Raw genomic sequence first — 24,745 nt, 5'->3', positions numbered from 1 at the left:
TAGGAAACCAAAAGGACAGAACACGGTGAAGGAGATGTACCTCCCGATAACGACTAGAGGAAAATACCAGGAAGTAGACATAACACAAAACCTAACTGTGGAGTGACATATAAATAGAATAACATCAGCGGCATACTCTACGCTAGCAAAAGTTAGAACATCATTCATGAACCAAAGATGGAAACTTGAGACTCAGGTGCGTTATAGAGATGTTAGGAAGTTTACATTTAGCGTAAGAGCAGTGGGAAAATGGAATGAACTAAAGAAACAAGTTCAACACGCAAACAGTATTCCAAAGTTTACAAAGTAGATATAACAAGGAAAAACATCTGGTGTCATTGCCTTAGACAACCAACGGAAGGAAAAGCGGGGGTTCAAGAGCTAATTCCTCGAGCCTGCAGGCACAAATAGGTGAATCCACCCACACAGATGCCTCTACTCACTCTCAACTAGACTAGCATCACGCCCCTCTCACTAATTGTTCTCTGGGGTAATTGTTGGCACGAAGGAGATATGGACAGATAACGAGAGGCATAATAGTGGCGGCCTCTGCCCACGACCATGGCGGCGGCGGTCTCTACCCGTGACCATGGGGGCGGCGGCGGTCTCTACCCGCGACCATGGGGGCGGCGGCGGTCTCTACCCGCGACCATGGTGGCGGCGGCGGCCTCTGCAAGCGACCATGGTGGCGGCGGCGGCCTCTACCCGCGACCATGGTGGCGGCGGCGGCCTCTACCCGCGACCATGGCGGCGGCGGCGGCCTCAACCCGCGACCATGGCGGCGGCGGTGGCCTCTGCCCGTGACCATGGTGGCGGCGGCGGCCTCTACCCGCGACCATGGCGGCGGCGGCGGCCTCTACCCGCGACCTTGGCGGCGGCGGCGGCCTCTAACCGCGACCATGGCGGCGGCGGCGGCCTCTACCCGCGACCATGGTGGCGGCGGCGGCCTCTGCCCGCGACCATGGTGGCGGCGGTGGCCTCTACCCGCGACCATGGCGGCGGCGGCGGCCTCTACCCGCGACCATGGTGGCGGCGGCGGCCTCTACCCGCGACCATGGCGGCGGCGGCGGCCTCTACCCGCGACCATGGCGGCGGCGGCGGTCTCTACTCGCGACCATGGTGGCGGCGGCGGTCTCTACCCGCGACCATGGTGGCGGCGGCGGTCTCTACCCGCGACCATGGTGGCGGCGGCGGTCTCTACCCGCGACCATGGCGACGGCGGCGGCCTCTACCCGCGACCATGGTGGCGGCGGCGGCCTCTACCCGCGACCATGGCGGCGGCGGCGGCCTCTACCCGCGACCATGGTGGCGGCGGCGGCCTCTGCCCGCGACCATGGTGGCGGCGGCGGCCTCTACCCGCGACCATGGTGGCGGCGGCGGCCTCTACCCGCGACCATGGCGGCGGCGGCGGCCTCTACCCGCGACCATGGCGGCGGCGGCGGCCTCTACCCGCGACCATGGCGGCGGCGGCGGCCTCTACCCGCGACCATGGCGGAGGCGGCGGCCTCTACCCGCGACCATGGCGGCGGCGGCGGCCTCTGCCCGCGACCATGGTGGCGGCGGCGGCCTCTGCCCGCGACCATGGTGGCGGCGGCGGCCTCTACCCGCGACCATGGTGGCGGCGGCGGTGTCTACCCGCGACCATGGTGGCGGCGGCGGCGGCCTCTACCCGCGACCATGGCGACGGCGGCGGCCTCTACCCGCGACCATGGTGGCGGCGGCGGTCTCTACCCGCGACCATGGTGGCGGCGGCGGTCTCTACCCGCGACCATGGCGACGGCGGCGGCCTCTACCCGCGACCATGGCGGCGGCGGCGGCGGCCTCTGCCTGCGACCATGGTGGCGGCGGCGGCCTCTACCCGCGACCATGGCGGCGGCGGCGGCCTCTACCCGCGACCATGGCGGCGGCGGCCTCTACCCGCGACCATGGCGGCGGCGGCGGCCTCTACCCGCGACCATGGCGGCGGCGGCCTCTACCCGCGACCATGGGGGCGGCGGCGGCGGCCTCTACCCGCGACCATCGTGGCGGCGGCGGCGGCCTCTACCAGCGACCATGGGGGCGGCGGCGGCGGCCTCTACCCGCGACCATGGTGGCGGCGGCGGTCTCTACCCGCGACCATGCGGGCGGCGGCGGCCTCTACCCGCGACCATGGCGGCGGCGGCCTCTACCCGCGACCATGGCGGCGGCGGCGGCCTCTACCCGCGACCATGGCGGCGGCGGCCTCTACCCGCGACCATGGGGGCGGCGGCCTCTACCCGCGACCATGGTGGCGGCGGCGGCGGCCTCTACCAGCGACCATGGGGGCGGCAGCGGCGGCCTCTACCCGCGACCATGGCGGCGGCGGCCTCTACCCGCGACCATGGCGGCGGCGGCCTCTACCCGCGACCATGGCGGCGGCGGCGGCGGCCTCTACCCGCGACCATGGCGGCGGCGGCGGCGGCCTCTACCCGCGACCATGGCGGCGGCGGCGGCGGCCTCTACCCGCGACCATGGTGGCGGCGGCGGCCTCTACCCGCGACCATGGCGGCGGCGGCGGCGGTGACGATAACGGTGCAAAGCGTCGACCTCCATTACGGCGTCATGTCGGCAATGGCAGTGCCCACAACCACAGCGACGACAGTGCCCACAACCACAGCGACGACAGTGCCCACAACCACAGCGACGACAGTGCCCACAACCACAGCGACGACAGTGACCACAACCACAGCGACGACAGTGCCCACAACACAAGCCAGTAACAACACCAAAGAGAGGATATAACAACTCTCTCCTTCATGCACTCCTTGGCGGCGCTTCACTCTAAAGCCTAGTTCCGAGTGCTTGAACTAATCACCCAAAACCAGTAATCTCGAGACCAATTGGATCCAATAGCGAAAGTCGTTAAGATAACTCCGGCCATACAGGAAGCTTTAAAGCTTAATTACCAGCCATAAAAGCCCCCGCAATATGATAACATGAACTTCGAACTATAAGCAGCAATCATTAAAAAACTGACTATATTGAGTGCGTTTGAAAACCTTTTATCGTAGAAGGTGGTTTAGGAAGACTGGTAGGCTACAGGAGTCCACTGAACCTGTTGCCGTGAGAACTGTCAGATGAGTATCATTATCATCTGTTGTATTCATTATACTCTGTTGTATTCGTGTCGTTGTCTCAGTGAACTCGCCAGTGAACTTAGTGAACTCAGTGAACTCAGCGAACTCAGTGAAATAGGTAAAGAAAATGTATGAATTGGTGTAGTTATCAATGTACACTCAGTGTAATTCAGAAGGTACTGTATGAGGATTATACAGATTTTTTACAGGAGAGATACACACACACACATATACACCTCCCCCCCTCACACACACACACACACACACACACACACACACACACACACACATATACACCTCCCCCCCCCCTCACACACACACACACACCCAGAACACACTAAGAATCCTCCAGCGGATCCTGCACATGAAGCAGCATCAGGCCGTAACTCATCTCCCTGTGTTATCTTACCATTTTAGGCTGAAGCAATCCCGGCCCATCCACTCCCTCGTCCAAAACATGTTTCCGACGCGACCATTGCGGCCTCTACCTCCACACTCTTCTTAAGACCGCTACATACGTATGCCTATTTTGATTGAATGTGATAGACAAGCAGTCCTAGTTCAGGAAGTCCCATCCGCCTTCAGGAAGTCCCATCCGCCTTCAGGAAGTCCCATCTACCTTCAGAAAGTCTTATCAACCTTCAGATAGTCCCATCCATCTTCAGGACGTCACCTGCATCCTTTAGGCAGTTCCATACACCCTTCCGGTAGCCCCATGGAAGACCTGCTTGCACTAACTTGATCAGAAAGGCAACCTACATGACCTGGATGGCAGCCTGCACCGCCTGGATGGTAGCCTGCACCACCTGGATGGCAGCCTGCACCACCTGGATGGCAGCCTGCACCGCCTGGATGTTAGCCTGCACCACCTGGATGGCAGCCTGCACCACCTGGATGGCAGCCTGCACAAACCTGTTTCCCGTGAAGAAGGGTTTATATAACAGGCGTATGAGGCAGCCTGCAATATCCTTCGATTTTCCCACTAACTACCTCCAACCCCCCTCGTCCCTGGCTGGGGGCTACCCAACACTAAGCCCAAGGCTGAGGGCTACCAAGGCTACGAGGACACATAATGTCCTCATTTTTCTCGCAATATCTAGAGATAGTTTTACCTTCTTCATTCCAATTTCAAATGAAAAACGTATAATCCTCTAGATGAAAGCATTTCATTCACAGATCGTCCCAAAAAAGAGTCGTCCCTGAATCAGTTTTGTTCGGCGTATCAAAGTAAACAACAGCTGGACTTTTGTATATCTCTTGATTTTATCTGTGATCTGGCTTTTGTCATGGAGATAATAGCCTTTATAAAAGGTTGTGGTCTCTCTCTCTCTCTCTCTCTCACTAGGAAGTGTTTCTCTACCTGTGTGAGGGAGAGATAAGCTTCAGGCTATCACTGCTTTACATAGGATAAATTATTATGCTTTGTCTCTCCCTCTGACTTTGTCAACGTAGGTAATAACTTGTTTGTTGGTTCCTGTCTGATTCGTTGTCGTCGGCCACACTGGCTCAAAGGTTTCCTGTGTTGTCTGGATAACAGGATCCTGAGCCGCCTGCCCCTCTCTCGCTCTCGCTCTCTCTCTCTCTCTCTCTCTCTCTCTCTCTCTCTCTCTCTCTCTCTCTCTCTCTCTCTCTCTCTCTCTCTCTCTCTCTCTCTCTCTCTCTCTCTCTCTCTCTCTCTCTCTCTCTCTCTCTTTCTCTCTCTCTCTCTCTCTCTCTCTCTCTCTCTCTCTCTCTCTCTCTCTCTCTGAGAGAGAGCATCATATGTGTTGATTCCTACTCAAGAATATATGAATAAAATTAACGATATCCTCAGTGATGACACTAAATTTCAACGAATCACGAGGAACCCCGTGGAAGACCTTAAGCGCAAAGTGAACAAAACTATTACTGCAATCAACGCAAGGAGGTAGCGTTCATTTCATCAAACTCCGAGGCGACTATGGCTTAGCATATGCCTATGGCAATGTAAAGACACATAAACCAGGTAACCCACCCCAATTATGTGAGTTATGTTACGGCCCTACTGGGACGCAACCGGGTTCTTCTCTGATGGTATTAGAGTTTGGGTATCCGGCCCCAAGTTAGTAGAGGCTTTCAAGGGGTGTGTTCCGTAACGCAAGTTAAATAAAAGGGGGAGGGATACAAATGTTCCAATTTATATATATATATATATATATATATATATATATATATATATATATATATATATATATACATATATATATATATATATATATATATATATATATATATATATATATATATATATATATTCACCACCACCATAAATAAATATATAACAGTTGCACACGGGGGTTATCACTATACGATTATGTACAGGCGTGTCTTCCTCCGAAGACACAGGATGCTCCACGGTGCTCACTCTGGGTAGCCCTGGTTCCTTCTTCCGTGGCCCACGATGAATCCTCTATGATTCTATTGGCGAATCTACCCTGGCCACAGGCCAGCCAAATCACAGTCCCACTGGGTGCTCCGTCGTGGAGGCCTTCAACCACAATCTAGCCTGTAGCTGGCAGGTACCGATCAGCTCCGCTGTGTAGGCCACTCCACGACCGATACTAGGGTTGCGAGCCCTAGGCAGGAGCCTCGTGTGATCCCGCTGATCACTCTCCTCACTAAGCACTACAGTGGCTAGTCTCTTCCACCAGCCAGCCCCGGATAAGGCGATTCCCGACACTGCCACGTCACAGGCAGGCTAATACTCTCAACAAAGTTCGTCCGGGGGTGACTCACAGTTTCTTCAGCAGACTCGTGAAGAGACCTTGGCTGCCTTGGGTAGACTGATCCATCGTCCAATACAGCAGTCCCAGGTCGACTCTGCAATCAGATACGTCATTAATACTGGGACGCTCTAGGGAACCTCACTTACAGGCTTAGACACAAACGTCCACCTCTTCATTCCATAGATGGCGTTGCTGTCTAAGCGCCACTTCACCAGATGTCAGCAGCAGCTACGTTATGAGCTGATTAAGACGGGAATCCAGCACCTGTGGCCGGTATATCCCGTCCTCGCTATATAGCGTTGTCCATGTTACCTGGTTTATGGTTTGTTACCTGGTTTCTCTCTCTCTCTCTCTCTCTCTCTCTCTCTCGCTCTCGCTCTCGCTCTCTCTCTCTCTCTCTCTCTCTCTCTCTCTCTCTCTCTCTCTCTCTCTCTCTCTCTCTCTCTCTGATTTGTAAGTTTAATTGTTTTTAAATCTTTAGAAAGCAACGTGCCATTTCCTTAAGTAATTTCTTTGATGCGAGGTTTGGTTGAGGGTGTGGCTGAGGGAAGGGAAGAGAGAGAGAGGGAGGGGGAGGGAGAGTATGGTGAGGGAGTGGGGTAAGCAGGAAGGAAAGGAAATATGAACGAGAGAGAGTGTTGGTTGGATACACGCAGAGGACACATGATGTGTATCTTTGAGAAAATACTGAGTCCTTGCGATGGGTTTCGAACTCGTGTCCCTGGACGCCCCGAGCACTCGTATTACCAATTGAACCATGAGGAGTTGTCATGGTTCAATTAGTAGTGTGCGTACCTGAGGAGTCGAGAAAAAGGGGGGTTCGATCCCCATCTACACTCTCAATATTTCACCATCATAAACAAGGATTCCATTCAGATTTGGTCTCTGATCGTCTTAGAAATTCAAGAATTGTCTTAAGAGGCAAGAATTCTGACTCCATGTTCCATACGCAGCTTTACCGCGAACTTCCAATATTTTAGCATCAATCAAAGCTATTTCATTATGCTAAACGAACATTACACAAACCTCAATTCCTCTTTTGCTATTCCCTGCATCCCTATTATGTTGTCGCTACCGCTTCCTATTTAATGTCCTATTATGCTCGACCAAGCCTACATTCCCTCCCATAAGCTCGACCAAGCACGGATTCCCTCCCATCATATGGCCAGTGGAAGCTCGAGCAAGGATTATCATAAGCCGTTGGACTTAGGTTCGACCGGATATTGTGGTGATAACAGAGTGGTGATCTTGTGTATATATGAACACCTTGCTACCGCCACACTCTGTATGGTCCCCGTGGTGGCTGCCACCCTCCCCCTTTGGCATGGGGGTCCACTACCACCCACAGGATGGGCATGGGGGTCCACTACCACCCACAGGATGGGTATGGGGTCCACTACCGCCCACAGGATGGGTATGGGGGTCCACTACCATCCACAGGATGGGCATGGGGTCCACTACCGCCCACATGATGGGTATGGGGGTCCACTACCACCCACAGGATGGGTATGGGGTCCACTACCACCCACAGGATGGGTATGGGGTCCACTACCACCCACAGGATGGGCATGGGCGTCCACTACCACCCACAGGATGGGTATGGGGTCCACTACCACCCACAGGATGGGCATGGGGTCCACTACCACCCACAGGATGGGCGTGGGGTTCACTACCACCCACAGAATGGGGTATGGGGGTCCACTACCACCCACATAATGGGTATGGGGTCCACTACCACCCACAGGATGGGCATGGGGGTCCACTACCACCCACAGGATGGGTATGGGGTCCACTACCACCCACAGGATGGGCATGGGGTCCACTACCACCCACAGGATGGGTATGGGGTCCACTACCACCCACAGGATGGGCATGGGGTCCACTACCGCCCACAGGATGGGCATGGGGTCCACTACCGCCCACAGGATGGGCATGGGGTCCACTACCACCCACAGGATGGGCATGGGGGTCCACTACCACCCACAGGATGGGTGAGGGATGCGCAGTAAGTAAACTAAACTGATGAGTATAAATCAGTTTACTGCTAATGTCGTTGATAAGTGTCACAGGTTATACCCCAGACAGATCTAGCCGTGTGTGGGGGGAGCGGCACCCCAAGGTTTTGCAGTATTACCCCAAAAAGCACACAACGTGACCATAACGTTGTAGCAACATTACTTCGACGGAGAAATTACGTCGTGTTTACGGTGTGTGTTTTTGTTGGGATCTGGTACAGGTTGTTAATCTGGCATCATAGGTTGTTAAGCAACAAGGTTGTTAAATACGTTTAAAACCCATTTAATGAGGCTCATGATCTTCATAGGATGGAATATATATATATATATATATATATATATATATATATATATATATATATATATATATATATATATATATATATATATATATATATATATATGTCGTACCTAGTAGCCAGAACGCACTTCTCAGCCTACTATTCAAGGCCCGATTTGCCTAATAAGCCAAGTTTTCCTGAATTAATATATTTACTATAATTTTTTTCTTATGAAATGATAAAGCAACCCTTTTCTCTATGTATGAGGTCAATTTTTTTTATTGGAGTTAAAATTAACGTAGATATATGACCGAACCTAACCAACCCTACCTAACCTAACCTTTATATATAGGTAAGGTTAGGTTAGGTAGCCAAAAAAGCTACGTTAGGTTAGGTTAGGTAGACGAAAAAACATTAATTCATGAAAACTTGGCTTATTAGGCAAATCGGGCCTTGCATAGTAGGCTGAGAAGTGAGTTCTGGCTACTAGGTACGACATATATATATATATATATATATATATATATATATATATATATATATATATATATATATATATATATATATATATATATATATATATATATATATGAACAAATAATTTAATATACTTTAATATTAAAGTAATAATATTATTTAATTAATTAATAAATTTAATATTAATTTAATTAATATTAAATTTAATAATACAACTGGTAGGCTTTGCGTATCGTAGACCTGTTTTTGAGACAGACATCAGTGACTGAAGTATCGGAGATGTGCGTACTGCAAATCACAATAATGTGATGAATCCATGAATAAATATTGTGACGGTACCTGTGCTTGAGGAGATCTGAAGCTGGATTCATCAACCATTTACGAAACCTGTACATTTTTCGCTTAATTAAAGCGACTTTATGTTATGTATTAAACAGTTTACGAGCTGGGAGGCTTCACAACCCACGGTTATTGTTGTTATAAACAATCTCGTGGTGCTTCGGAGATCATAAACTGTTTAATATATGTGCACAAAACCGCAATGACAAGGAAAGATGTACAGGTTTCGTAAGTGGTTGTCTAAATGCTTGATGAATTCATTCCTCCCCCAGGGTGTGGAATGAAGTTCGATCCCGGTATACAGCCTGAACATTGACTCACCGGAGGAATGCTATACAAACATGTCTGTTTGTTATACTAATATTTATATTAATATAACAATATATATTGTTAATGTTATACAAACATGTCTGAAAGGTAGATCATGGTGGGAGAGAGAGAGAGACCCTCCAGGGTCAAGGGTCAGGCCAGATGCCATCAAAACTACTCTGACCTCCCAAAGGTCACTATAAAACCTTGTATTATATATATGGATTAATAAAGTGTCTAATAAAGAAACCTCTACATCTTTCCTTAATCATGGTGCCTTAGTTTGTATTTATCAAACAGCGTTTTCAAACTCATAAATTGCTTAATACACCAGTTGATTGACACTTGAGAGGCGGGACCAAAGAGCCAAAGCTCAACCCCCCGCAAGCACAATTAGGTGAGTACAGACTATAAGCCGCCATGATCGAGGTAAGTTCTACAGTTGTTGTTGTTGTTTTAGATTCAGCTACCTGGAACAAAAGTTCCAAGTAGCACGGGCTATGGTGAGCCCGTCGTTTACTTACCTGGCACAGGAGCGGCAAGTAGCACGGGCTACGGTGATCCCGTAGTGGACTTATCTGGCACAGGAGCGGCAAGTAGCACGGGCTATGGTGATCCCGTAGTGGACTTACCTGGCACAGGAGCGGCAAGTAGCACGGGCTACGGTGATCCCGTAGTGGACTTACCTGGCACAGGAGCGGCAAGTAGCACGGGCTATGGTGATCCAGTAGTGGCCTTACCTGACACAGCAGCAGGGTTTATGAGATTCTACAAAGAATTTGAACATCAGAATAGTTCAATTGTAATGCAACAGGTAAAATAAAGTTAAAAGTTGGGGTATAAAGAGCTAGACCTCACTCCCCCATAGACACTGTTAGGTAAACACTATTAGGTACTGTTAGGTAAGTACGTAAATACTTAATGAATCCCGGGAGTCCCGAATTAATAACGAGCCGGTCGGCCGAGCGGACAGCACGCTGGACTTGTGATCCTGTGGTCCTGGGTTCGATCCCAGGCGCCGGCGAGAAACAATGGGCAGAGTTTCTTTCACCCTATGCCCCTGTTACCTAGCAGTAAAATAGGTACCTGGGTGTTAGTCAGCTGTCACGGGCTGCTTCCTGGGGGTGGAGGCCTGGTCGAGGACCGGGCCGCGGGGACACTAAAAGCCCGATATCATCTCAAGATAACCTCAAGATCCCGGCCCTAGCCACCAGTACTCCCTCTAATGTTATCTGAGAGAGAGAGAGAGAGAGAGAGAGAGAGAGAGAGAGAGAGAGAGAGAGCGCTGCTGTGAGTCCTATAGACAGATCCCAACTCTCACAGGATCCAAGATCCTGAGGTTGGTGCGTTAAGTGTAAAGCCGTGTTGATTGTCCCGCCCGTGTTGGCCGGGGTCGTCAGGCTTCTCCCCGGAGTGAGTGATACGCGTCTCGGGGCTCCACACTCCCACAAGTGACCCGGGCTTTAATCTTTACGAGTCTCTGTAATTAAGTTTGCTGGCGTATTAAGATAGCACCGGCTGTCAGGTGAAGTCTTCACGGTGGCCGGTGTGGTCTTCACGGTGGCCGGTGTGGTCTTCACGGTGGCCGGTGTGGTCTTCACGGTGGCCGGTGTGGTCTTCACGGTGGCCGGTGTGGTCTTCACGGTGGCCGGTGTGGTCTTCACGGTGGCCGGTGTGGTCTTCACGGTGACCGGTGTGGTCTTCACGGTGGCCGGTGTGGTCTTCACGGTGACCGGTGTGGTCTTCACGGTGGCCGGTGTGGTCTTCACGGTGACCGGTGTGGTCTTCACGGTGACCGGTGTGGTCTTCACGGTGACCGGTGTGGTCTTCACGGTGGCCGGTGTGGTCTTCACGGTGACCGGTGTGGTCTTCACGGTGACCGGTGTGGTCTTCACGGTGGCCGGTGTGGTCTTCACGGTGACCGGTGTGGTCTTCACGGTGACCGGTGTGGTCTTCACGGTGACCGGTGTGGTCTTCACGGTGACCGGTGAGGTCTTCACGGTGACCGGTGTGGTCTTCACGGTGACCGGTGTGGTCTTCACGGTGACCGGTGTGGTCTTCACGGTGACCGGTGTGGTCTTCACGGTGACCGGTGTGGTCTTCACGGTGACCGGTGAGGTCTTCACGGTGACCGGTGTGGTCTTCACGGTGACCGGTGTGGTCTTCACGGTGACCGGTGAGGTCTTCACGGTGACCGGTGTGGTCTTCACGGTGACCGGTGTGGTCTTCACGGTGACCGGTGTGGTCTTCACGGTGACCGGTGTGGTCTTCACGGTGGCCGGTGTGGTCTTCACGGTGACCGGTGAGGTCTTCACTGTAAACAAATACAGAGAAAAACTGAGAAAAGCGTACAAAAATTAAAAACAGAAAAAATAACGCGAAACAAATTAAAAATGCAAGAAAACTTGGCTCGCTCATAACAAAATTTAATATACAATTAGGTACATATATTTAGGTATATACAATTAGGAGTGTTGACCATGTAACACCGCTCTATTGTAACACCACCCTAAAATGTACCACTATAATGGAACACCACTATAATGGAACACTAAACTATCCTGAGTAACACTTCCCCATTGGTTGCACTTGGTAACACTTATGGGCTGACATATGATGATTACACCGGGACTACAAAGTACACTGCCAACAAGGAGATGCTAACACAGGATGAAATACGCTGCCACCATCTGCCTTTGACCATTGAAACTATATCAAGCAACGTGGCAAGAAACATTGCTTCACTTGGAGAGTACTTTCTATGACTGTCATTAATTATGTAAACGGTTGTCAGCCACTATATCCAAAAGGCTAAGAGGATTCAACAATTGACAAAGACGGGAAATTTAACGAGTTTATTGAGACCAAAATTATGTCAATCAACACTTATAAATGCTACTCTAACACTGGCAAAAAGTTAAGAAATTTGGACATGGAACAAAACCTCAGAGATCACACACATTACCTTAAGACCTCTGTCTCTCCCGGGCTGAGATGTTCTTCACAGACCCGCTCTCGATCCCGGTGTCCCGCACTCTGCGTTCCCTAAGTCCCTAAAGGACCTCTATATACAACCCCCACAGGGGGGAGGGGGAGATCTGCTGTTGCTACCCACCAAGAGTGTACAAACACTCAAGAAATATTTCAAAAAGCTTGTTTGACATTCACCATACACTCTTCAAGAGAGGAGTTATTAATTACGTGTGTGACTGACCTCTGACCTGGCCAAAAGGGGGAGATCCAGGGATGTTTACACATAAGAATCTGGAGTCTAATTTCCTTGCATGAAATATTACATACTTGAAACTATGCTGACTAAGACTAACCCAGGAATTTTTTTAATATACAAGATAAACCGGAGGTCATCTGGGCTGACCTCTTGGAGAAGGCTTCCCTGGGTGTGAACTCTAAGGGGGGGGGGGTCACGGGTTTTACAACCACACCACACACTAGAATGTGAAGGGACGACGACGTTTCGGTCCGTCCTGGACCATTCTCAAGTCGATTGTGTTGAGAATGGTCCAGGACGGACCGAAACGTTGTCGTCCCTTCACCTTCTAGTGTGTGGTCTGGTCAACACTCTTCAGCCACGTTATTGTGACTCATCGCCTGCATATAATTAGGAGTGTATTTACGTGGGTGAGCCTAAATGGGTGTGTATAGGTGGGTGTGTATAGGTGGGTGTGTATTGGTGGGTGTATCTATACCTGGATGCATAAAAGTGGGTGTGACAGTGTATAAATTATAGTGGGGTGTAAGAAGGGTGTAATAAGGAGGGTGTAGTGCCAGTAGGGGCGGGACTCTCGCACCGCCCCGCTTGTTAACCAACCTTAATGACATACACCATAATTAATGGGGAAATTATGCCCTTTGGTAATCATTACATGATGGGTGGAGTACATGCCGGACTTGTATGTTGATGTGTATGTTGAAGGCTGTGTATGTTGATGAGTATGTTGAAGGCTGTGTATGTTGATGTGTATGTTGAAGGCTGTGTATGTTGATGAGTATGTTGATGTGTATGTTGAAGGCTGTGTATGTTGAAGGCTGTGTATGTTGAAGGCTGTGTATGTTGATGTGTATGTTGAAGCTGTGTATGTTGATGTGTATGTTGATGTGTATGTTGAAGGCCGTGTATGTTGATGTGTATGTTGAGAAGGATAGCAAGTGATGGATGCTTGAGCCGGATACTGTTATCTTGAGGTTATCTTGAGATGATTTCGGGGCTTTAGTGTCCCCGCGGCCCGGTCCTCGACCAGGCCTCCACCCCCAGGAAGCAGCCCGTGACAGCTGACTAACTCCCAGGTACCTATTTACTGCTAGGTAACAGGGGCATTCAGGGTGAAAGAAACTTTGCCCATTTGTTTCTGCCTCGTGCGGGAATCGAACCCGCGCCACAGAATTACGAGTCCTGCGCGCTATCCACCAGGCTACAAGGCCCACTGTGTGGGAGTCTTGAAGCTGCCACGATGCCCTTCTAGCGTATCCTAGCACTTGACGGTGCAGTGTAGTCCACCTACACAGTTATATACACCGAAGCTTCAGCTTATCTGTAGCCACAACCCATCTGCCGCTGAAGATGTTGCGAGGCTTCAGCGAAACGGGTCATTTAGGGTCACTGCAATATAAAGCTTAAACGTTCTCCTCACGGAAGCATACAAGAAGGAGAGGAAGTGAGGAAGAACACAGTAAACATAGACAAGTTTCCTGGAAGAGACAGAACAAGAAAATAAATAAAGTGGAGAACAAGAGAAAGATGAATATTTAGGAGGACAAAATGAACACGAATCGCGTTCCCTATGAATTTCTGTATAGAAATTTGCATAGACTTTTAGCTTCAGCAGAGCAGTGATATACTGCACGAGGGCATGCCCTCTGTATGTTGCGTGATCAGCAACACATTATACACCATCATACACCATCCAATTGTATAATTTTGCTTGGCAATATATATCACGGCAAGATTTATGGGACAGGCTGACCGAACGTTGAGGGTAGAGAGGATAGTGTGTGGGGGGGGGGGGGGAGGATAGGTAGGCCACTGGTCCCTGGTGTCTGGGATAGTGTGTGGGGGGGATAGTGAGGCCACTGATCCCTGGTGTCTGGGATAGTGTGTGCGGGGGATAGGTAGGCCATTGATCCCTGGTGTCTGGGATAGTGTGTGGGGGATAGTGAGGCCACTGATCCCTGGTGTCTGGGATAGTGTGTGGGGGATAGTGAGGCCACTGATCCCTGGTGTCTGGGATAGTGTGTGGGGGATAGTGAGGCCACTGATCCCTGGTGTCTGGGATAGTGTGTGGGGGATAGGTAGGCCACTGATCCCTGGTGTCTGGGATAGTGTGTGGGGGATAGTGAGGCCACTGATCCCTGGTGTCTGGGATAGTGTGTGGGGGATAGGTAGGCCACTGATCCCTGGTGTCTGGGATAGTGTGTGGGGGATAGGTAGGCCACTGATCCCTGGTGTCTGGGATAGTGTGTGGGGGATAGGTAGGCCACTGATCCCTGGTGTCTGGGATAGTGTGTGGGGGATCACAGTCTGGGACCTCATTCTGGGACCTCATTCTGGGACCTCACTCTGAGTCCTCACCCTGTATGATGTGGTCAAACTGTATAGGAAAATATTAGTTGATTCGCCTAATATTACCATTACTCTTGTCTCTGTAATCTCGTTTTGGAAATACTCAAGTTCACAACAGAAGCTTAAGTTCGTGTTTCATACAACCACCATTACATGTCAACGGCTTGGAATATTATTTATTATTATCGTGTATATATTATCATGCAGATTTATATATATATATATATATATATATATATATATATATATATATATATATATATATATATATATATATATATATATATATACTTGAAGTGTGACTAGGGGTATACTGTGTTCTACGTCTTAAACAACGTAGGTATAACGAGCGACCGGTAACTGCTGGCAATCCTCCCATGTCCCCATCTCCCACCTGACCCCCATTGGTGAAGCGTCTCAAGCCAATAATACTACGTGTAATAGAAATTATTTCCTTATGTGCATTAGCATATACCGTGATATATTCCTGTATACCTTGAGTTTTGATTTGTACTCTCCTGTGGAGAATATTGTATAGTGTATTTAAGCTAGGTATTGTATGAATTAGAAGTAATATATGGTTTTTGAGCTTCTGATATGTGATGGAGGAAAGTTGGGGCGATTTGGCCATGTTGTTTACAAAGTCGTTCTCGGCCGGCTCGGCCCTTAGCCAGTCACTACCCTCTTGATTTTCCAAAAAGGTTATCTTGAGATGATTTCGGGGCTGTGTCCCCGCGGCCCGGTCCTCGACCAGGCCTCCACCCCCAGGAAGCAACCCGTGACAGCTGACTAACACCCAGGTACTTATTTTACTGCTAAGTAACAGGAGCATAGGGTGAAAGAAACTGCCCATTGTTTCTCGCCAGCGCCTGGGATCGAACCCAGGACCACAGGATCACAAGTCCAGTGTGCTGTCCGCTCGGCCGACCGGCTCCCACTCCCAGATAGGCGGCCGTGAGACGTCCAACTCTTGAGCTGTGTTATATTTTATTTTTTATTGTTTACTAATGTATATATAAGAGTAATGCTGTTGTTTAGTGTATCAGGCTACCGAGGTATATCACTTATAATTACCTAAGTGTAATTACAGGATGAGAGCTACGCTCGTGGTGTCCCGTCTTCCCAGCACTCTTTGTCATATAACGCTTTGAAACTACTGACGGTCTTGGCCTTGGCCTTGGTTATGTCAGGTGGTTGGTGCTCTAGTGTTGAGATGGGCACCTGAGGACCATAGGTTATTGTTTTCATGTTGTAGTACGTTATAGATTCCTCACCCACTACTTATTTGTGCACGACACCTCCAAGCTGTTGCTTGGGTTAGTGTACCACTGCCCCGGGTTGGAGCCTGGTGTCAGCTAGTTCCAAGTGTGTGCTGTTAATGTCTGTTACTGATTTCGAAAGCTGTGTAAGTTCCTTAATGTGATTATTTGAGCTGTGTTCAAGCTCCTTATTGTGATTAAGAGTATCAGATGTATATTAGTTGTATATCAATTGTATATAGAGAATGTTTGTTAGTTCTCGTTGTTTTACGGTGACCTGTTTATATGTCCCAGTAAACTGGCGTTGGTTTAACAAGTCAGCCTGGCATATATAAACTTGGCCACGCTATTATTTTTATTATTATTTTCTACCACAGACGTGGCCACACATTTACAATGCTAACCAGCATATATACATTTTCTTCTGTCCTCCATGGACAGGGCCTGGCTATGGGCAACCCGTTCTCGCAAATTCGTATAGTCAATATTGACTTATTAAATAAGTGCATAGGTGATATACTAAACATAATAGATACCCTTAAAAATCTTCATAGAAAACACCGACCTTACCTAACCTTGTTAGTATCTTAAGATAAGCATCTTATAGCTTCGTAATTACAATTGTTACTTAACCTATTATAGGTATAGGTTAAGAAATAATTGTAATTACGAAGCAATAAGATGTTTATCTTAACATACTAACAAGGTTAGGTAAGGTCGGTGTTTTCTATGAAGCTTTTTAAGGGTATCTATTATGTTTAGTATATCACCTATGCACGTAGTTAATAAGTCAATATTGACTATACGAATTTCCGAGAACGGGTTGCTATAGTTGGCCAGCGATGCTGTGGATCAGAAGGTCATGGCAGCTTCCACAACTTCTTCATCAAGTGCATTTCACCTCTTGACGGCCCCCGTAACGGTACGTTATCAGGTGGGAAGCGCCCGACCCGTCCTCGGCCGCCATAGACAGTGGCTCGTTAAGCTGGGACATCAGCCCTCAACATTCTGGGCGTGACTTTACTTCGCAACATAGTAAGTTGTTCCATAAATATTTTATTCTAGATTTGTATTCATTTTCGTGGAATATTCAAGTGGGCGTGTGTCTGCTGTCACACACAGGTCCTCCTAACCGAGTGGACAGCGCTCTGGAATCGTAATCTTAAGAGCCCGGGTTCAATTCCCGGTCTAGGCATAAAAAAAATGGGGCAGAGTTTCTTTCACTTGATGCCCCATGTTCATGTAGCAGTAAATAGGTACCTGGGAGTTGAATTATACGGGCTGCATCCTAGGGATGGTGTGAGATAGATAAATATATATATATATATATATATATATATATATATATATATATATATATATATATATATATATATATATATATATATATGTAGTAGATAAAATAGAGAAAAAATAGATAGGGAGTCAGCACATTAGACAACCTACGGTTAGACGGGGTCCAACAGCTGACAGCGCAATCCTTCAGGCACAAATAGTTAATACACACGATCTCTCTCTCTTTCTCTCACATACTCTCTCCCTCTCTCTCTGTCTCATTCACACACATACAGCTGCTGCCTTGAGGTGTGTGTGTGTGTACTCACCTAGTTATGCTTGCGGGGGTTGAGCTCTGGCTCTTTGGTCCCGCCTCTCAACTGTCAACTGTGTTTACTAGATGTGTTTTTGCGGGGGTTGAGCTTTGCTCTTTCGATCCGCCTCTCAACTGTCAATCAACTGTTTACTAACTACTATTTTTTTTTTTTTTTTTTTTCCACACCACACACACACACCCCCAGGAAGCAGCCCGTGACAGCTGACTAACTCCCAGGTATCTATTTACTGCTAGGTAACAGGGGCACTTAGGGTGAAAGAAACTTTGCCCATTTGTTTCTGCCTCGTGCGGGAATCGAACCCGCGCCACAGAATTACGAGTCCTGGGCGCTATCCACCAGGCTACGAGGCCCCTTTCTGTGTGTGTGTGTGTGTGTGTGTGTGTGTGTGTGTGTGTGTGTGTGTGTGTGTGTGTGTGTGTGTGTGTGTGTGTGTGTGTGTGTGTGTGTGTGTGTGTTAGAAATATATGTAGTAGGCACGATAGAAGAATAAATAGAGGGGTTATAAAGGCGGGTTCCAAGTTGCAGGAACAAATCGTAACTACACACACGCAAAGTTTTTGTAAGAGTGTCCAGTGGCAACCTCAATAAATCAAGTTACCAGACACTGTCTAAATGAGATCTTATTCCATTAACAAAAAATTTACAAAATGATCACACACAAACATTTCTAAGCAGCCGTGAAGGGGATGTATAACACCACCTTGATGCCCCGGTATTCACTCTTTCCTCTCATAATGACTACAGAAACTAGAAACAATAAATCGATGTTGGATATATATATATATATATATATATATATATATATATATATATATATATATATATATATATATATATATATATATATATATATATATATATATATATATTTTATGTTTGTATGTGTGTGTGTATTTACTATTTGTATTTACTATGTGTGTCTGCAGAAACGAGTTATTAGCTCTTGGACTCCGCCTTTCTAACCAATCTATTTTTCCTCTATTATATCTACTACATATATTTTTCTGTAACGCACATACACACACACACTAGGCGCCGGCAGAAACAAATAGGTAGAGTTTCTTTCACCCTGATGCCCCTGTTACCTAGCAATTAATAGGTACCTGGGGGTTAGACAGCTGTTACGGGCTGCTTCCTGGCTGTGTGTGTGGGGGGGGGGGGGGATTGTAGTTAGTAACAGTTGATTAATTGACAGTTGAGAGGTGGGCCGAAAGAGCAGAGCTCAACCCCCGCAAGCACAACTAGGTGAATACACACACACACATTCCCAGGAAGCAGCCCGTAGCATGCAGCTGTCTAACTCCCAAGTGCCTATTTACTGTTAGGTGAACAGACGCATCAGTGTAAAAGAAACTTTGCCCATTTGTTTCCACCTCTGCCTAACTCTTCCGTCTTCCAGCGACGTGAGGTTTAATTCCCGTAGTCTCTCCTCGTAGCTCATGCCCCTCAGTTCGGCTACTAGTCTGGTGGCAAACCTCTGAACCTTCTGTATTTCACCTAGCTGTGCTTGCGGGGGTTGAGCTCTGCTCTTTCGGCCCGCCTCTCAACTGTTACTAACTACATCCCCCCCCCCCCCCCACACACGCATACCTTTCCCCAGGAAGCAGCCCGTAACAGCTGTCTAACTCCCAGGTACCTATTTACTGCTAGGTAACAGGGGCATCAGGGTGAAAGAAAGTATGCCCATTTTGTTTCCGCCATCACTGGGGATCGAACCCGAACCCCTAGGATTACGAGTCCAAAGCGATGTCCACTGGGCTATGAAGCCCCCATCTGTGTGTGTGTGTGTGTGATATGAGCATTAGGTGAAAACACCCCAACTATTTCTGTCCAGCTAGTGAATCGAACACGAGATCTTCGAGTGTGAGTAGAGAACGAAGCCAGCTATACTACGAGGCCCCCCAACATACAAGTAACACGTGAACAAGGCACCGATTTCGGAATATGACTCTACATGAAGCCACGAGAGCCAATAGGTGCCTGTTATGATTTAATCGGCACTCTTGCCCAATTTATTAGCTGTCTAGTGAGCGTCAACCAGTGTGATATCACTCGTCACCTGACCGCTGATGGCGCAATGTCTTCCCCCTCACACCAGACTTACACTCTCTTATTATGTTTTAGAAGCATCAAAAAAACTTGAGTTACATTGTGTGGTGGTGCGGTTATTATACACACTGTGTGTTGGAGCGGTTATTATACACACTGTGTGTTGGAGCGGTTATTATACACACTGTGTGTTGGAGCGGTTATTATACACACTGTGTGTTGGAGCGGTTATTATACACACTGTGTGTTGGAGCGGTTATTATACACACTGTGTGTTGGAGCGGTTATTATACACACTGTGTGTTGGAGCGGTTATTATACACACTTTGTGGTGGAGCGGTCATTATACACACTGTGTGTTGGAGCGGTCATTATACACACTGTGTGGTGGAGCGGTCATTATACACACTGTGTGTTGGAGCGGTCATTATACACACTGTGTGTTGGAGCGGTTATTATACACACTTTGTGGTGGAGCGGTCATTATACACACTGTGTGTTGGAGCGGTCATTATACACACTGTGTGGTGGAGCGGTCATTATACACACTGTGTGTTGGAGCGGTCATTATACACACTGTGTGGTGGAGCGGTTATTATACACACTGTGTGGTGGAGCGGTCATTATACACACTGTGTGTTGGAGCGGTCATTATACACACTGTGTGTTGGAGCGGTCATTATACACACTGTGTGGTGGAGCGGTCATTATACACACTGTGTGTTGGAGCGGTCATTATACACACTGTGTGTTGGAGCGGTTATTATACACACTTTGTGGTGGAGCGGTCATTATACACACTGTGTGTTGGAGCGGTCATTATACACACTGTGTGGTGGAGCGGTCATTATACACACTGTGTGTTGGAGCGGTCATTATACACACTGTGTGGTGGAGCGGTCATTATACACACTGTGTGTTGGAGCGGTCATTATACACACTGTGTGTTGGAGCGGTTATTATACACACTTTGTGGTGGAGCGGTCATTATACACACTGTGTGTTGGAGCGGTCATTATACACACTGTGTGGTGGAGCGGTCATTATACACACTGTGTGTTGGAGCGGTCATTATACACACTGTGTGGTGGAGCGGTTATTATACACACTGTGTGGTGGAGCGGTCATTATACACACTGTGTGTTGGAGCGGTCATTATACACACTGTGTGGTGGAGCGGTCATTATACACACTGTGTGGTGGAGCGGTCATTATACACACTGTGTGGTGGAGCGGTCATTATACACACTGTGTGTTGGAGCGGTCATTATACACACTGTGTGGTGGAGCGGTCATTATACACACTGTGTGGTGGAGCGGTCATTATACACACTTTGTGTTGGAGCGGTTATTATACACTGTGTGCTGGAGCGGTCATTATACACTGTGGTGGAGCGGTCATTATACACACTTTGTGGTGGAGCGGTCATTATACACACTGTGTGGTGGAGCGGTCATTATACACTGTGTGGTGGAGCGGCAATTATACACACTGTGTGGTGGAGCGGTCATTATACACTGTGGTGGCGCGGTCATTATGCACTGTGTGGTGGAGTGGTCATTATACACACTGCGGTGGAGCGGTCATTATACACACTGTGTGGTGGAGCGGTCATTATACACTGTGGTGGCGCGGTCATTATGCACTGTGTGGTGGAGTGGTCATTATACACACTGTCTGGTGGAGCGGCCATTATACACACTGTGTGGTGGAGCGGTCATTATATACACTGTGTGGTGGAGCGGTCATTATACACACTGTCTGGTGGAGCGGTCATTATACACACTGCGGTGGAGCGGTCATTATACACACTGTCTGGTGGAGCGGTCATTATACACGTTATGCGGTGGAGCGGTCATTATACACCGTACGTAAGAGAGCACTTCTCTCACCATAACCATATTAGACACATGGTTATAAATGCTCGTACTGTGTTAAGGCGCTTCAATCACCTGGTGTTGAATGGTCAATAATTCACTACACTTTATGTCTAATAGATCTCTAACCCTGTCAACCCAGGAACACGTCTCCACGCTGGCTATCGTTGTATAGACGATAACCAGACGTGGCCACAGATGTATGGCTCCACGCTGGCTATCGTTGTATAGACGATAACCAGACGTGGCCACAGACGTATGGCTCCACGCTGGCTATCGTTGTATAGACGATAACCAGACGTGGCCACAGACGTATGGCTCCACGCTGGCTATCGTTGTATAGACGATAACCAGACGTGGCCACAGACGTATGGCTCCACGCTGGCTATCGTTGTATAGACGATAACCAGACGTATGGCCACGTGGCCACAGACGTATGGCCACGTGGCCACAGACGTATGGCCACGTCTGTGGTGGGAAATATACTATACACAATTGTGGGCTCTTGTATTGGCCGACGCCTTGGTATGTCTGGCCGCAGTTTCCTCTCCTTCAGACTGTCTTATTCACCTCTCATGGCCAGGGGGCCAGATTCACGAAGCAGTTACGCAAGCACTTACGAACCTGTACATCTTTTTTCAATCTTTGGCGGCTTTGTTTACAATTATTAAACAGTTAATGAGCTCCGAAGCACCAGGAGGCTGTTTATAACGATAACGACAGTTGATTGGCAAGTTTTCACGCTTGTAAACTGTTCAATAAATGTAACTAAAGCCGTCAAAGATTGAGGAAAGATGTTCACGTTCGTAAGTACTTGCGTAACTGCTTCGTGAATCTGGCCCCTGGTTTGCGGTGGTACTTTGGCTGGGTCACCTCGTGTCATCTGCCTCCTGTAGTAGGTGTTGATGGGACGATGGTGGAGCAGGTGCAGGCGCCCTCCCATCACCCGGGGCGCCCCATCACCCTCCCATCACCCGGGGCGCCCCATCACCCGGGGCGCCCCATCACCCTCCCATCACCCGGGGCGCCCCATCACCCTCCCATCACCCGGGGCGCCCCATCACCGCCTGGCTGCCGCTGCCGGGGCCGGGAAACAGCTTCATTACCCCATCATTTCCTCCGGCTAATCACGCAACCGCTATTCTTGGAGTCCCACTCCCTTCTTCCGGAGTGTTCTCTCCTGGAGAGCAGCGTCAAGCTTACGGCGCTGAGTTATCTTGGAGAGCAGCGTCAAGCTTACGGCGCTGAGTTATCTTGGTGAGCAGCGTCAAGCTTACGGCGCTGAGTTATCTTGGAGAGCAGCGTCAAGCTTACGGCGCTGAGTTATCTTGGAGAGCAGCGTCACGCTTACGGTACTGAGTTATCTTGGAGAGCAGCGTCATGCTTACGGTACTGAGTTATCTTGGAGAGCAGCGTCAAGCTTACGGCGCTGAGTTATCTTGGAGAGCAGCGTCAAGCTTACGGCGCTGAGTTATCTTGGAGAGCAGCGTCAAGCTTACGGCGCTGAGTTATCTTGGAGAGCAGCGTCAAGCTTACGGCGCTGAGTTATCTTGGAGAGCAGCGTCAAGCTTACGGCGTTGAGTTATCTTGGAGAGCAGCGTCACGCTTACGGTACTGAGTTATCTTGGAGAGCAGCGTCATGCTTACGGTACTGAGTTATCTTGGAGAGCAGCGTCAAGCTTACGGCGCTGAGTTATCTTGGAGAGGAGCGTCAAGCTTACGGCGCTGAGTTATCTTGGAGAGCAGCGTCAAGCTTACGGCGCTGAGTTATCTTGGAGAGCAGCGTCACGCTTACGGTACTGAGTTATCTTGGAGAGCAGCGTCACGCTTACGGTACTGAGTTATCTTGGAGAGCAGCGTCAAGCTTACATCACTGAGTTATCTTGGAGAGCAGCGTCAAGCTTACGGCACTGAGTTATCTTGGAGAGCAGCGTCAAGCTTACGGCGCTGAGTTATCTTGGAGAGCAGCGTCAAGTTTACGGCACTGAGTTATCTTGGAGAGCAGCGTCAAGCTTACGGCACTGAGTTATCTTGGAGAGCAGCATCAAGCTTATATCACTAAGTTATCTTGGAGAGCAGCGTCAAGCTTACGGTACTGAGTTATCTTGGAGAGCAGAGTCAAGCTTACGGCGCTGAGTTATCTTGGAGAGCAGCGTCAAGCTTACGGTACTGAGTTATCTTGGAGAGCAGCGTCAAGCTTACGGCACTGAGTTATCTTGGAGAGCAGCGTCAAGCTTATATCACTGAGTTATCTTGGTGAGCAGCATCAAGCTTACGGTACTGAGTTATCTTGGAGAGCAGCGTCAAGCTTATATCACTGAGTTATCTTGGAGAGCAGCGTCAAGCTTACGGTACTGAGTTATCTTGGAGAGCGGCGTCAAGCTTACGGCACTGAGTTATCTTGGAGAGCAGCGTCAAGCTTACGGTACTGAGTTATCTTGGAGAGCAGCATCAAGCATACATCACTGAGTTATCTTGGAGAGCAGCGTTAAGCTTACATCACTGAGTTATCTTGGAGATCACCGTCAAGCTTACATCACTGAGTTATCTTGGAGAGCAGCGCAAAGCTTACGGCACTGAGTTATCTTGGAGAGCAGCGTCAAGCTTACATCACTGAGTTATCTTGGAGAGCAGCGTCAAGCTTACATCACTGAGTTATCTTGGAGATCAGCGTCAAGCTTATGGCACTGAGTTATTTTGGAGAGCAGCATCAAGCTTATGGCACTGAGTTATCTTGAAGAGCAGCGTCAAGCTTACATCACTGAGTTATCTTGGAGAGCAGCGTCAAGCTTACATCACTGAGTTATCTTGGAGAGCAGCATCAAGCTTACATCACTGAGTTATCTTGGAGAGCAGCGTCAAGCTTACAGCACTGGGTTATCTTAGAGAGCATCGTCAGGCTTACAACACTGAGTTATCTTAGAGAGCAGCGTCAGGCTTACAACACTGAGTTATCTTAGAGAGCAGCGTCAAGCTTACAACACTGAGTTATCATAGAGAGCAGCGTCAGGCTTTCAACACTGAGTTATCTTAGAGAGCAGCGTCAGGCTTACAACACTGAGTTATCTTAGAGAGCAGCGTCAGGCTTACAACACTGAGTTATCTTAG

General features: G+C 48.9%; 2 protein-coding genes across 2 annotated transcripts; one reads left to right on the top strand and one right to left on the bottom strand.

Annotated features, from left to right (window-relative positions):
* The first annotated feature begins 620 nt into the window (after positions 1-620).
* LOC123761015 (spidroin-2-like) lies at positions 621-2,738 on the top strand. The gene has a single exon (XM_045746833.2). It carries the CDS (start codon positions 621-623, stop codon positions 2,736-2,738), a length of 2,118 nt encoding a protein of 705 aa, XP_045602789.2.
* A 1,112-nt stretch (positions 2,739-3,850) lies between these two features.
* LOC123761008 (uncharacterized) lies at positions 3,851-23,278 on the bottom strand. Its single transcript, XM_069329163.1, has 4 exons — positions 23,211-23,278; positions 10,735-11,597; positions 10,001-10,028; positions 3,851-4,007 (listed from the first exon to the last, which is right to left on the bottom strand). Exons 1-4 carry the CDS (start codon positions 23,276-23,278, stop codon positions 3,851-3,853), a joined length of 1,116 nt encoding a protein of 371 aa, XP_069185264.1.
* Between the last annotated feature and the right edge of the window lie 1,467 nt (positions 23,279-24,745).

The sequence above is a fragment of the Procambarus clarkii genome, chromosome 22 (assembly GCF_040958095.1).
Source record: "Procambarus clarkii isolate CNS0578487 chromosome 22, FALCON_Pclarkii_2.0, whole genome shotgun sequence".
Lineage (NCBI taxonomy): Eukaryota > Metazoa > Arthropoda > Malacostraca > Decapoda > Cambaridae > Procambarus > Procambarus clarkii.
This window is presented reverse-complemented; position numbering and strand designations above follow the sequence as displayed.

What these genes read in the sequence shown, in the direction of transcription:
- LOC123761015 (XM_045746833.2), top strand. Translation starts at nt 621, where the DNA reads ATGGGGGCGGCGGCGGTCTCTACCCGCGACCATGGTGGCGGCGGCGGC.
- LOC123761008 (XM_069329163.1), bottom strand. Translation starts at nt 23,278, where the DNA reads ATGACGCTGCTCTCCAAGATAACTCAGTACCGTAAGCGTGACGCTGCT. An exon ending in CTCCAAGATAACTCAACGCC is followed by an intron (nt 11,598 to 23,210) that starts GTAAGCTTGACG and finishes CGCTTTTCTCAG; the next exon opens with TTTTTCTCTGTATTTGTTTA. An exon ending in AAACTTAATTACAGAGACTC is followed by an intron (nt 10,029 to 10,734) that starts GTAAAGATTAAA and finishes AATTCTTTGTAG; the next exon opens with AATCTCATAAACCCTGCTGC.